Source organism: Protomyctophum parallelum (genome assembly GCF_964188405.1).
Source record: "Protomyctophum parallelum genome assembly, chromosome: 1".
Classification (NCBI taxonomy): Eukaryota; Metazoa; Chordata; class Actinopteri; order Myctophiformes; family Myctophidae; genus Protomyctophum; species Protomyctophum parallelum.
The window spans coordinates 67161608-67176794 of record NC_139697.1 but is presented as its reverse complement, the minus strand read 5'-3'; the positions used below and the strand labels follow the sequence as shown (position 1 = coordinate 67176794).

Sequence of the window (15187 nt, the reverse complement as noted above, 5' to 3'; positions counted from 1 at the left end):
GGGATCGCTGCCATAAAGCCAACAACACATGATAAAACTACACTAGAGGACAGAAGGATCATGCTATACCAGCGCAGCACCGAAATGGAATGTTTAAAGTAAAGAAACCAAAATGGCATTAAGGGCGCAGTGTTACTGTCCCCCGTGAATGGCTGATCTATACTTCGATCGTCAGTGTTTTCAGTTGAGAATATTGACGCCGTGTTCGCACACGACCACAATGGAAACAAGCCCTGGGGGCTTTTTTGTGTTATCCTTTTAGCATTATTGTATAAAGTATTCGATCAATCAACCCCTCCCTATCTAACACTACACAGTTAAAATCCTCACTGCAACCCAACTTTCTTTTGTGTGTGTGTGTGTGTGTGTGTGTGTGTGTGTGTGTGTGTGTGTGTGTGTGTTGTGTGTGTGTGTGTGTGTGTGTGTGAACATACAATGAGGATTTTACTGTGTATATTAACAAAACCAATACAAGAAAACAAAAATACTTTTTTTAAAAGCCCCAGGTACCATCGATTCCCCTTTTTTGTCCATCCTGTCCATCCATCCATCCGCAGATGGGTCAGACCTCCGAGCTGTCGTGGCAGTCCTGCATCCTCACCACCAGCATGGGTTCCGTGCTGATCGACCCGCTGATGGCCGCCCCCCTCGTGGCGCTGCACCCCCCGCCGCCGCCGCCGCCCCCCTCGCTCTTCCCCGTGCCTTTGCCCGCCGCCGCCGCGAGGAGGAGGAGTCTGGACCTCAGCGCGGCCGCCAGGCCCAGGAGCACCAGTGCGGTCAGCAGCACGCCCACCAGCCCCCCCACCACGGTCACGGCCAGGCCGTCCTCGCCGGCGGCCCCCGAGGCGCCGCTCTGGAGCCGCCGAGGCTCCAGCCCGTCCGTGGGCAGCTCGTCGACTGTCGACCGCCTGCTGCGGTCCAGGGCGATGTGCATGATGTTGGTGCCGCGGTCGTTGTCCACGCCGATGTCCTCGGCCACCGCCGGCACTTTGGCTGCCGCCCGGGCGGAGCGGCGAGACTGTGGCGGCGAGGGCAAGGCGAGGTCGTTGGCGCCGCCGGCGGCGACCACCGAGTGGTGGTACTCCAGGCTGCGCTTGCCGATGCCCCTGTTGGCGTTCTCCTTGGAGCGCACCGTGTAGATGGTGTGCATGTACCACTCTCGGCCAGCAGCCACCTGGGAAGTAACGTATACAGTATGGACACATGTTTAGGGTTTTAAGATTAAGAGATGATATTGATCTGTCTGTGAAATTTGATTTCCTCGTGAAAAAAAACATTTAATTTTGTTTTCAATTCATGAAAATGTTAGCTTTTTTGGGAATGTTTTTTGAAAATGTTTTGAAATAATATTAATAAATATAGCTGCAAGCAGCGATAAGGCGGGACCAAGAAAGAAGACAATACGCAATAAGAACAAATAAGAATCTTGGGCTGAGTTGTCGATACCCAGATTTGAACACACAACCTTGTGATCTAAGGGCAAGAGCTCTACTGACTGAGCTACATGGAGACAATCAGTGACCACATTGTAAACAGTAAAACCATTCAGTGTTTTGGTAACAAGTACTGTATGTGTCCTGGGATTTCAGTTAATGGTCCATAGATTGTGTGTAGGACGTTTCACGTAAATTGCTAAAAACTCCAGGCAGAAAATCAGCTATAAGCAGTTTTCAAACTGCTCAAAATGTCGGAAAATCTGATTCAAGGAACATGTGGAAATGACTTTTGGCCAAATGAGGCATGAGTTAAAGATGGAGTGCCGTGATTTTCCCCTCCTTATAAAAGGACAGCCCATGGCTCTGCCCTTTTGTTTACAAAATGTCAAATTGGTGTCTGTAATGTAACAAAAACTCATGTTTTTGTGAATGTTAGAAGTGAACATATTTCTGAGGATAAGCACCATTATGCACTACTATACTATACACTACTATACTGCCACCATGTATAGGCCTATAATCCACGCATCCATACCATATCAGATCTGTTTTTTCTGATTTTTATTATCATTGATTTATTTCCTCCAATTATATTGACCCTATTGTCACAATCAGCTCAGCTCATCATCCAATTAAATCATTGTTTAACAGCAGAAACAATTAGTTTGATAGATCATTTAGCATGAATAATTTGCCAATATATTGTAGGCTATTGATTTCCTCCAGCTAAGCACCCTGGCATTGAAACTGTCCTTTATTGACACAAAACACTTGCACTGCCCTAGGCACATGATGCTCTGGACAGAAGACTCTCCACTCTCCACTCTATTGCTCTGATCAAACTCAATTTACAACATGAATGTCCCTTCTGACTGCATTGAGTTTCAGCAAAAGCCGCCAGATTTAAAGAAACAAGTGGCCAGGTCCACAAAATTAAGTCACATAAATTGTCTTGAATATTTATGAAAACGTTTCAACAACACCAATCCTTTTAACAACATATTAATCTGAGGGTCCTTCACATGAACCATTGGTCAAGTCAACCACATCTCCCCTGAAAGTTCTTATATGAAAACAAGCCCAAGTCGCTTGTAAAAGCCATACATGGCAACATGACTTCCAGCGCGACACAACAGATACTTCAAATTCTTGAATTTACAGCCTTGTATAAGTATTAGGACCTACATATTGACAACAGCCAACAAGAATGCACACTGTGACACTACACTCTGTATCAAAGCCCGACCACTGTGATTATAAAAGAAACAACCTACTCCTTGAGAACAGCAAGAGCAACTACAGAAGATCAGGTAGGCTATAAGGCTGGTTTGTTGTGGTTTCCTTGATTAATCCTGAGGACCCGACGTGAACATTTACTTGCTTCCAATCTAACGAAAAACAGTCTGCTCTGCTGTGAACTGGTAATGTGTGAAATTACTGTTTGAAAATCTGCCACACAGTTAGGCACAGCAGCAAACTGGCTGCGTGTTCAGTTCACATGTGTGTATGTGGCAGGCAGCTCCGCCCACAGAGGTTGTCGTATTTAAAAAAATATATAGAGGGGGAGGTGCGTGTGTGCGTGCAATAGTAATACGTCACACTATCAGTGTTTATATCATTGGCCCGTTTGACTGTCAAAGGTTCAGCCTCCAGGAAGAAACCCTAAATACAAAGTTATTACACTATTGCACATAAAAACGACTCCAGGGTGTCTATTGAAGTACTGTCACCTCATAGACACATGAAAAACTGGAAAAATACACAAATTGGCACTCCATCTTTAAGCCTGTTCAAAGGTTTCATTTTCAAAAAATTGCTATAGCGCCCCCCTTTGGCCAATTGGAGTAAGACTGCTTTCAGTGCTATTTGGCATGACCCACTACTATACTGTAAAGTGACATAAGCATATGACTCTGCATGTATGTATTAGAGGCAGAAGAAGATTTTTCACAAAACAGCTATTTTCATTGGCTCATAAAAAAGTTCATGTGTAGACGTTTTTGTGCATTTTGATCAAAGATCCTGGGAGGAGATACATTTTAACTGTTTTTCATATAATTCAAAATGGCTGGTGATCTAAAGCTCAGAGGTCAAAAGTCAGAACACGGAAACTGTTCGGCATGAGGAGACACATATGTGTATAAAAGTGTCATTGCCAACGGTCAAGCGGTTCATGAGCTATGCACGTTCAAAGTTTGCATTTTCAATTGAGTGCTATAGCGCCACCATTTGGCCAATCGTCTTGGGCTTCGCATAGTCACCGTTTGGCATGGCCCTCTACCAGATTACCACGTTTCATGAAAACCGACTGCACGGTTCAGCCAGAACAGCTATTTTTGGCGGAGAAGGATAAGAAGAAGGAGAAGAAAAAAAGAAACACAAAAACAATAAGTGACCAAAGTCACAAAGACCCAATATACATTTTTGACCCCAAAAACCTGTTTGGGAACCAGTGGGTCTATCTACTCCATAGTCCGTACCTGGAACATGGCAGTGGAGTCCAGGCTGAACCCGTCTGCCCCAGGCTGTCTGACCAGGGACAAGGCTGAAGGGTCGTCCACCGCCAACACTGCATTAAAGCCCACGTCCCCAAACCGGCGGGCCTGGGTCTCTGGCTGGGCCTTGTCCTGGTGGGGGGTTTACTTAGTGAGTGTGATAACGAAGGCACGACACATTTATTTGTATAGCAGCACATTTCATTAAAAGAAAATCAATTTAAAGAGCTTTATTTTGTTTTATATTCTTATAAAAAAAATTATCACACGATTTTGCAGCCTGTTTTTTCCACCCAGTGTCAATTATCTAATGTAATCCTGGGCGCTACACTTCCTCTGCCAACCTGGGGGAGGGGGGGGGGGGGGCAGCGGACTGACCTCATGCTTCCTTCTATGCATGAGGAGTCCAAGCTGCTTCTTTTCACCTGACAGGGGGGAGTTTCCCCCGGCCAGACGTAGCGCGTGGAAGGAACACGTTATTCCGACCAGTTCCTTTCCCCTCCATCAGGCGCCCCGGCTGGCCAGGGGGAGGCAGTTTAAAGTGCTTTAATAGACGCCGGCCCGACACGGACACAGGCTTCAGTACAAGGGCCGTCCATCACCAGAGGGGATTAAACTAGACGCAGCACAACCTTTGTGCAAAATTCCTTTCCATTTCAAGGAAGCGCAACTTGGAAAAATCTACCCACTATAAGAGAGTGTCTATGCTTTTCTTCTTTAAGGTCCAACTAAAGGGATGGATCATGGACAATCAAACATGTGAACATTTTATAAATCGGCTTCGCTTTCTTGAGTTTCTTGTACTTTGTTTTGTATTTTATATCATTATTTGGCCTTTCCCTTTTATTGTTGTATGTTGCCTGTTTTCTGTTTGGGCACTACGGTTGGACATGGCATTGTTTGTGTATGCACGTGACATCATCATCATCATCATCATCATACCCGGAAGTTATGCGGGAATGCCTACTGACTGAGTGGCACAATTTAAAACTACGTTCTGGCCTTGACAGTCCATACATCCAAACAGAAAAGTCCTATTTGATTGCATTAAATGACATTAAACAACATTAAATTCACTTTTCCACTCACTTTGCCACTCGATCTGCCGTTCACTTTATGCACGCGCAATACCCAGTCTATTCAATCAATCAGAAAATGTACACACGCAGCATTACACAAGAACAACAAAGGCTTTACTTACTATGATCTTGAACCTATAGAGCAGAGACGGGGAGTCGGCCAGGCAGCCAAACTCAAACCTGGTGGGGTTGTATTTGGGCACGTAGCCGTCGGCGCCGGTGCACAGGTACACCTTCTCGATGTTACAGAAGAAGGCATCGCCCAGGTTCTGCACCGGGTCCACCATGACACGCCCGTAGATCGTATCCCCTGGAGAGAAAAAACAACATTAGCCCATTCTGACCTGAGATCAGATTCATACGAGGTTTCCACTGGACACACACTGGTCTGATTAACCCATTCTGACCTGAGATCAGATTCTAGAAATGTCAGTCGCTCTTCGATTTTTCAAAAATAGCAGACCTACAAGCTCGTATCGCTCCACTCGGTGGCGCGATATGAGCTTGTAGATCTGCTATTTTTCAATAGCTAAAGCATAACATGATGCTGACACCAAAATGGGTGCCCGTTCAGAATGGGTTAGAGAAGAAGATGGATATTATTCTTTAAACTTCATGTAAGTTATGAATCACCAGTATAAATAGAAAGAGGAAGGCTTGTGTCTGACGGTGCTAATAAAAAGTGCCCTAGAGTATATGCTAATAAATGCTGGGTGTTGAATTTCAATGTTGAACTATACAGTACGCCCATACAGTAAAAGTATATTTAACCACTCTATAGTGTCTCTGTCGGGTGGAAACCTCATTATGTCCAGAAGTGTTACTTTTCACCAATTCAAAAGTAGCAGATCTACAAGCTACAGATCTATAGTATGATCAAGAAGGGCTTGAAATATGGAGATAAGAGGTTTCTGCCCGACAGTAATGATATGCTAAATTGACTGGGGTCCCCCAGGGTTCTATAGTATCCCTGGCCGGCTTCTCTGAGAGTGTACAAATGGTTCCATTTGTACACTCTCAGAGTTAAATTAACATTGATTTTAAAATATAAATTGGGGGTCCCAGAGATAGAAATGCCATTCAATGGGGGGTCAGTAGCCTAATGCATGTTAAACTGGGGGGTCCTTGAAATTAAACGGGTTGGTAATCACTGCTAGAGCCGTAAAGCTCTTCTCTCATGGGGGGGCCCCTGGCATATCTCTTCAAATGGGGGTCCGCGGGCTCATTACTGTCAATTTGGGGGTCCTTGACATGGAAAAGTTTGGGAACCACTGCTTTATAGCACCTTTTGTCATATTAACGGTACGTGAATATGTACATCTTTCACCACAAAGATACAGTACGTCATGGGGGATAAAAGTGGAGAAGAATATTCAGTTTCCCTGGCCGGCGTACGGCAGGACACCTACCTTCAGAGAAGGCCACGTCGCTCTCCTGACCGAAGCCCATGGAGCCGTCCGACAACCACAGCTCTCTCTTTGACAGCAGGATCATCTGGGTGTTGAGGCTGAACTCCACCGCTACTGGGTCACTCACCTAGAGAGAGAGAGAGACAGAGAGACAGACAGACAGACAGACAGACAGACAGACAGACAGACAGACAGACAGACAGACAGACAGACAGACAGACAGACAGACAGACAGACAGACAGACAGACAGACAGACAGACAGACAGACAGACAGACAGACAGAACATTGTTTTTATTTGTATTCTGTTAATGTTTTTCTCCTTATTCTCACAATTGAATTTAGCCATTTGTACATTTTGGCCGTGTGTATTTCTCCGTGGTTATACCTGCTGGAATCTGATGTCCAGGTCGAAGGTGACGGGTTCCCTGGGGTTACACACAGGAGGGAGGGCGTACTGCATGCTCTGAGCGGTGGTGCAGGGGATCAGCTTCACCGTGTAGGTGCCAGAGTAGTCCCTGACCTGGACAGTAGAGGGCAGAATTGGACCCATTTAGACCTGAGACCAGATTCTACAAAATGTCTTCTAATCTAAAAACATGACAGTTTTCGGAAAAACCTATGTTTCTATTGTCAGTGGTGTTCACACAATTTCATGTCAAGCCGGGACCCCAAAAATGATATGTAATTGACCGCCGACCTGAAAATCTGAAAATATGGTGTTCCAGGGACCCGCCCATGCAGAAGCAAAGATGTAAGTTAAAAACGTTCGCTCTGAAAGAATATATATTCAAAGATTTGCGCCACATTTTTGCGATTTTTCTAAAATAGCAGACCTACTAGCTCGTAGTGCGGCACTCGGTGCCGTGCTACAGGCTTGTAGATCTGCTATTTTTCAACAACTAAAGTATAACATAATCATAAACACCAAAAAGGGTTCCCAAGAGGGGTTCCCGTCCTGGAATGAAGGAACGAACAAACTTTATGGACCCCCATACGGTTCCCGTTTGTTTTCATTTGTACATTCTCAGAGCTATGGGGGATCCTTGACATTAAAACATTTGAGAACCACTCATTCAAAATAGCTGTGGGGGGCCGGGTGATTCAGATACATTTTACAATCCAATGAATTTAATCTGACATGATGTTCGTATATATACTCACAGCAAAGTCAGAGACGAAGGTCCACTGCTGCACGGGCTGGTTGTAGGTGGGCTCGCTCCTCACCAGGCTCAGGTTGAAGGTCAGACCAGGGTGGTCCGCACACATGACCATAGACGACAGCGTGGGAGCTGGGGGGGGGGGGGGGGCACAGGAGAGAGAAGGACATCAGAGAGACTCCACACCAAACCAAATAGCAGATACACAGCTCACAATTTGGGGCCACAGTGGCAGTGGTGGCAGCGGTGGCCGCCCTAAGGGTTAGAGAGAAGCGCCCTTTGTTGGCGAAAGGTTGCCGGTTCGATTCCCTGGGCGGGCGGGGAAAAGTCTGGGCCGGGAAGTGATTGGTCATCACTCACCCAACACCGCTGAAGTGCCCTTGAGCAAGGCTCTGAACCCCCACCTGCTCCAGTTGGAGCTGCTTAGTGGCCAACAGTATCAGACTGAGGTTGTACTGGTCAGCTCCCAGGTTTTAATGTCTGTCTGTGTGTCTCTATGTGCAGGGCGTTGCTGAAAATGAGCACTTGTGCTCAGCTACTACCCTGGGTAAAAAAAAAACACAACAATGTGACATGTTGTGAGCTCGTATGGTAGCTGTCTCTCCACCAAGGGTAAGTGTTGGAAAGCGGTCATTCAATCTGCTGTTGAATGGGCGGTGGGTACATGCAGTACACTGTTACGTTGGGTCGCAAGTTCTAGGCTATTTTTCGCACCATAGTAGCCGTCTGTCGGTATCGGCTCTCAGGTGCATTCAGCAACAATTATTTTCACATCTTTCAACCGACTGATCGCCGTAGTAATCGGCAGTAGTCCCTTTGGTGAAGAGCTACCTGTAGATCAGCTTTTTTGGACAACATTTTCCTTTATTATTATGAGAACCTTCTTAAAACTTGGAATTTATATACTGTCATGTGTTATAGTCACGGGGTTATTGTCTGATCTATATAGTCAGTGAGATATGAAATGTTGTTTGTCGTTATTTGATAGTTTTCTGCCGACCCCAGGGAGACTAGCGACCACTTTGTGGAAGCTACTGGGATCAAAATAAAAAGAGTGGCTTTGTAATGGTTTCAGTCTGACACTAGCATCTGTTGCACCAATTAGACACGGTTAGCTCTACGGTTGCAGTTCAAATTATTATGCAAACTATCTAAATGCTGCATGAAAAGGAAAACTTTTGCACAACATGTCCTCAACATTTACAAAAAACGAGCAGTCCATATCGGGTGGAAATCCTTTACCAAACACAAAGCAACTCACTCTGCATATACATGCCTTATTGTTTTTAAAGCATGTGAGTGCTGAAGCAAATGCAAACGTCAACTCAACAACGCTCATGTTATTTATTACTGAAGATGCAAAAGAGGCTATTCAAACACCCCCCCCCCCCATCCTAACATCAAATTAATCCAGTGACTCTGATTAAACATGACTAAAGATTGCAATTTGTAAATACCAATACGTATTTGTTGTGCAATTGACAGTCTCAGACAGCCTTTTGTTTATACACTATTTGAATGTGGATCTGGGACTTAATGTGAGGCCTCGCCTGTGACATCAGTCACCTATGATGTCATCCAGACTTATGGCATATGACTCATCTATGATTTGTGACTCCACATTTGGGCAATGTTTCATTCTGACCATCTGCACCCTTAACTTCCAGTCTAAAAATAAAGAAAATATATAATATATTATTCCTGCACGGTGTTGTATTTGTGTTGTTGTTATTTTTTGTTATATGTGAAAAAAGGAATAAGGAATGCACACACACAATGTCAAAACAAATTCCTATGTGTTTTACACAATGGCAAATAAAGGTAAAGGTAAAGGTAGGTAATATAATTAATTTGACAGTTGAAGCATTTGGAAAACAACTGTCGGTGTGATTGATTTTTTTTTTTTTTTAAGTTTAACAATCGTTCCTCTACAGTGTACACAGTAAAATCTTCAGCGTCAATTTAACTCTGACAACTACAAATGCAACCAAAGGCGACCCGATTTGGTTGCATTTGTACAGTGTCAAGAGTTAAGGATTTGACAGCGTACTATTGAAGAGTGGAGAGAAAAGTGTTGCGAAGATGAATGGCTGTGTCCTTCTGTAGTCTCTGTAGCGTGAGGAGGGGGGGTTAATTGACAAGGTGCAATTTGTGTCGAACAATGAAAGGAAAACATAGCCCTCAATTTGACCCCCTGTTTCACCACTGCTTGAGTGCAGGTTTATGACAAAATCCAGACCGGACCAAGGAGGGTTGATTATTACAAATGGTCACGCTATCTGGTGTGACCACAGGGTTGACTTTTGTGACCGAACGCTGACCCGCAAGGGAGAACTCTCGCCACATGCAACGCACGCCGAGTGTGGACATTTGATACACATCACACACCACTGATAAATGTGTTATTCAGTAGACACGCACATCTGATGAAAAGTGTAATATTCTTATGTTGATTTCTTGCTGATCCTATTTTCATCTTCTAACCATTGATTTATGACGGGAGAAATGCGTGTGCATTTGTGTGTGTGTGTGTGTGTGTGTGTGTGTGTGTGTGTGTGTGTGTGTGTGTGTGTGTGTGTGTGTGTGTGTGTGTGTGTGTGTGTGCGACGTGCACGTGGATCACTCAGAGGAGTGTAAAAGGGTGGCTAGATGGTCAGCGAAGATAGGTATGAGTAATGACCCACAGGAAGTTTCCTGCGTGCCGTAAAACTGTTAATTGTTAACTGGTAGCATGGTAGTTAATCTAGCAGTTTAAGAAATGTTTAAACTAGTTTTGGGAAGGACAAAGAATGACGCCTCCCATTGGTGTGTGGGACCACTTTTTAATATAATGTGGTGTAACCAAGACACCGCTCTCTTGTCCAGCGAAAGCTCTGAGGAGCAGGTCGCAACACCACGGCACCGGCTGGCCCACGCACAGCTGACAACCGACAGGCAGTCGGCCTGAGGACAACCGCCTAGTCTAACGGCGGTCAGGAAAACCCTAGGACGTTGAGAGCAGTCCGTGTTAATATATCAGTTTAATGCGAGTTTTACTCTGAGACAGTGATCGACTCGCGCAGCATCTGGAGCAAGTGAATGAACTTTTCCTGCGCAGAATGCTTGAGGAACCACCGGTGAAGGCAGATTTACTTTCAGGTGGGTCGGAGACTTATTGTTAAACATCCAGCCTCAAAACGACATTGGTTTGATAGAGATCTTAAGTGTATGTAGTCTAGTGGTAAAGAAGAGCTACCTTGTTATTGGATTATGATACAACTGAGACCTTTAATCACAGCCAACCCACCAAGCCACCAACTCTCTCTCTCTTTGCGAGGCGTTACTCTTCTCCAATCTCCTCCTCTTTCTTGCTGTTCTTATTCTTTATTCATGCAACATGTTTTAAAAGCGAACCTATTTCAGTTGTGTATTGCGTTCGATCAGACGGGACCAGATAACGCATTCGCCCTTGATTAGCATACTGACACGTATTCTGTGCAGGCTATATCAACAACGAATCGCATACCGACCTGGCTGGGCTAACGCAATAAAACAATACGCATTTAATGGTTTCTCTGTGGCTCATGTCCAAATGGAAACAATTTCATGACGTGCTCGCTCATTGCTATGTTGTTTTTATATAATTTGTAACCAGTAATCGATATAATAAACATCCATTTGTATAGTATCAATCTTTGTTGCAGCAGTTTATTTGATTCATGTACTGTATATCTGAAAGTGGCATATGCAAAGGGAGTTCTATTACATTTCATTTATTCAAGCGGTTCAACAACTCACGTCCGACAGAAGAGACGTTTTAATGATGCGCTGAAAAAGCATTGAATATTCCCGATTCATTTTATTATGATTTTGGAATATAATATTGCTGATTAATCATATCGGATTAATCCACCTATCTCAGTACTACATCTGTTACCTGCCCGCTTGATTCGTCCTGCAGAGTGAGACTCCACAAACAGGCCTCTGAAACGCGCCTTGGTGCGGAAATTCACCACCAGACGTCCCTGATCGTTGATTCGCATGCTCGTCGGGTACAGGGCACCTACACACACACACACACACACACACACACACACACACACACACACACACACACACACACACACACACACACACACACAACACACAAGCACACACACACAAGCACACACACACAAGCACACACAAAACATCAATTTGTCTTCTTTTCTGTTTTTATTGAGAGCAAATTGTAGGGCTTTGCTGCCAAAGAAATCTTCGTCGTCTCAAAGGGATATTTGTTGACATAATTGTATTTTTCTTCCTCATTGTCAACATAGCCTATACACAAAAAAAGAAAATCCCCCAAAACAATTTCACAAAGTGACAGTGATTGATTTTTGCAATCTTCCCGTTCAGAATGGAAACATGCTCAGGGACGGAGATCCAAAGAAGAAGAAGAAGCGTTTGTTTTGTTTTCGTCTGACTTTTTGTGATGCTGTTCCAGGACTGAAGAGGATCCTCGTCCGGCTCAATGATGGATTATGCTGATGGGAAAGACAATGCTGCCACTCTGGGAGAACAATGGAGTTGTATGACTTGAACTGTATCTTAACTTTTTTGGGGCTTAATGGAACATACAGTACCAGCCCATTCTGACCTGAGATCAGATTCATACGAGGTTTCCACTGGACACACACTGGTCTGATTAACCCATTCTGACCTGAGATCAGATTCTAAAAATGTCAGTCGTTCTTCGATTATTCAAAAATAGCAGACCTACAAGCTCGTATCGCGCCACTCGGTGGCGCGATATGAGCTTGTAGATCTTCTATTTTTCAATAGGTAAAGCACGACATGATGCTAACACCAAAATGGGTGCCCGTTCAGAATGGGTTAATGGAACATACAGTACCAGCCCTGGAATGTTTTTTAAAAGACCTCTGCATATATAATTTTAATTTTCTCTGGTTTACTATTTATATTATTATTATTATATTATTATTCTATAAAATACAATTATGCCATCCATATCCTTGACAAGTCACTTTAAAGTAAACGGTTAGTTTGTCATAGATGTTTATCTCCCTGGACTTACAGTAAATGGTTGTCATAATGTGTTGAGCTCTAAGGAAGCAATGTATAGTAGCAGAGCCTCAATGCCTCAAAGCTCTAGAAACTAGTGTGCGGATGTTCTTTCTCTTCGGAAATCAAATAGCCTATTCACACTTGTCTTTACATTTTATAAATAAAATGTTATAAATAAAATGTTCTCAAGCAATTCATTGATAAGTGATTATCTGACTGAACTATACACGCTAGAGCAGGGCCATTTGCGGAAATTCAAATGATGAGAATCACTGCTAGAGCCCTGCGATCATATTCAAGGGCTTTTGGCACTCAGAGTGTACAAATGGAACCAAATGGACCATAACAGGTCCATTTGTACTCTCTCAGAGTCAAGTTGACATTGATTTTTATGAATAAAAGTTATAATAAATTGAGGTCTCACATATAAATGGCATTAAATGGGGGTCACTAGCCTATGCATGTAAAAATGAGCATCCTTCAAATTAAAAGATGAGAATGCCTGCCATATCTTTTCAAATGGGGTGTTGCCCTGAAAATGATCATCGACATCTATTCTTTTTTTTTTTTTAATAATATTTGTTTTATTTGGAAAGAGCAGTACAATACAGATAGCATTTTCACATATGACACACGAGCAATTCCCAAGATCTTTTTTTCCCCCACCCCCTTCCCTCCCTCATCTTCCCTCCATGTGGCTCCAACTCCAATGTCTCTGTATAGTCCTTTTTCATATAAGCTTAATTAATTAAAAAAAACAAAAAAAACAAAACAAAAATTAGCTATTGAAAAATAGCAGATCTACAAGCTTATAGCGTGGCACCGAGTGCCGCGCAATGAACTTGTAGGTCTGCTATTTCTGAAAAATCGTGCAAATGTGCCTCAAATGTGCATTCAAGGTTCCTGGAACAACATATTTTCAGATGGGGGGCGGAGGCATAATATATAAAATTGTTGGGGTCCTTGACATGAAATATTGAGCACCACTGATACAGAAATTTCAGAAAACTTTCTTTTACTTTTTTTTAATTTATTTCGACGTCAGACCTAAAAGGGTAATGCTGTCACGATTATGACGATTGATTGTCACACAAATAATAGCAAATAACAATTTAATTGTATTTTTGTCGTTGTTGGAACACCGGGAACATATTATAAATACGAATGACATTTCCGTCTGGCTTTCAGGGCTTTTTGAAGTTGCCCAGGTGCAGCAGACACGATAAATAAACAAAAATACACAAAGCAAAATAAAATGTCTGGCCGTATTTAATACCTTTCGCTGTCTCTCTACTCACCCTGCAGCTCGGCCTGAGGGGGGCTCCCGATGCCGTCGGCCCACAGGATGGCCGTGTCGTAGACGAAGGTGAGCCTCAGCTCCGACTGCAGGTCAAAGTGCTGCCAGCCGCCCGTCCCCACGGGACTGTGGAACACATAGGACACGTGGAGGGGCACGCGCAGCGTCACGTACGACTGCACCAGGTTCAGCACCTAGTGTGTATAGCCACACGCATGAGTGAGTTAACGGTCATTTGAAACCCATTCTGACCTGAGATCAGATTCTAAAAATGTCTGTTTGAAAATGACAAGTTTTCTGAAAAAGCTATGCTTCCGTGTCAGTCGTTCTTCGATTTTTCAAAAATAGCAGACCTACAAGCTCGTAGCGCGCCACTCGGTGGCGCGCTATGAGCTTGTAGATCTGCTATTTTTCAATAGCTAACACCAAAAGGGGCTCCCGCCCAAAATGGGTTAATACATTATATACCAGGTTCAGCACCTGTATCGCCACATTCATTCATGATGAGTTAACATTAGGCCCCCCACCCCCCAAAACGTAGTGGAAATAGCAGATGTACAAGCTCACAACATGGCACAAAGTGACACAGTGTGAGCTTGTACATCTGCTATTTTATTTATTATTCTATTTGACATATCAAATTTCCCTTTTGGGTCTTAAAATAACTACTGGGACAGAAGCAGGGTGTTTTCAATGAGTCTAACACGGTGAATAGGACATTTCAAACACAAAGTGCTGCTGCTGCTGTTCTGATTCAGATGCTGTATGCATCATTTGGTATGGCAAGAAGATTTTCTACATGTCAATGTCGTGTCCACTAGGTGGCTCTCTTCCCCCATAGTCACGACTAGTCAATCTTCAATTGACACTTGATATGGGAGAAGAGAGCCAAAGTGTGACTTATGGCTACAAGCCCAGACAAAATTTGCCAAAGCCACACATGCAGTTTGTCAAATAAAAAAGGGATTACCGGTAATCGTGTTATCTTAGTTGGACGTTTTGGAGCGAAAAGCATCTTGCCATTTGCATAGTCAATTATCCAACCAAACACTGTGGGCAGGAGATTATCAAGAGAAAAGCCAGGCAATTTAGTGGGAGACAATCATTTGTATAAAAAAGAAAAAAAAAAGAAAAGGCAGATGAATGCTGTCTAATCCCTGGTATTTACTTCATGTCATTCACTGTTCAACAATTCATCGCAACAATTCATTCATTTGGAATTTTTCCGCATCACCCACCGATTCCATTACTTTCAATTGGTCTGAC

General features: G+C 43.6%; 1 protein-coding gene across 1 annotated transcript in view; it reads right to left on the bottom strand.

The window, feature by feature from the left end:
- Positions 1-562: 562 nt before the first annotated feature.
- Positions 563-15187, bottom strand: part of LOC310854555 (FRAS1-related extracellular matrix protein 2-like) — a gene marked incomplete at both ends in the record, with an annotated part of 168026 nt that continues 153401 nt past the window's right edge. The window contains 8 exons of the mRNA XM_083759234.1: positions 563-1174; positions 3917-4063; positions 5133-5320; positions 6420-6546; positions 6807-6941; positions 7583-7710; positions 11495-11620; positions 13923-14115. Of these exons, the coding sequence (XP_083615360.1) occupies positions 563-1174; positions 3917-4063; positions 5133-5320; positions 6420-6546; positions 6807-6941; positions 7583-7710; positions 11495-11620; positions 13923-14115 (1656 nt within the window). The remainder of the gene's footprint in view (positions 1175-3916; positions 4064-5132; positions 5321-6419; positions 6547-6806; positions 6942-7582; positions 7711-11494; positions 11621-13922; positions 14116-15187) is intronic.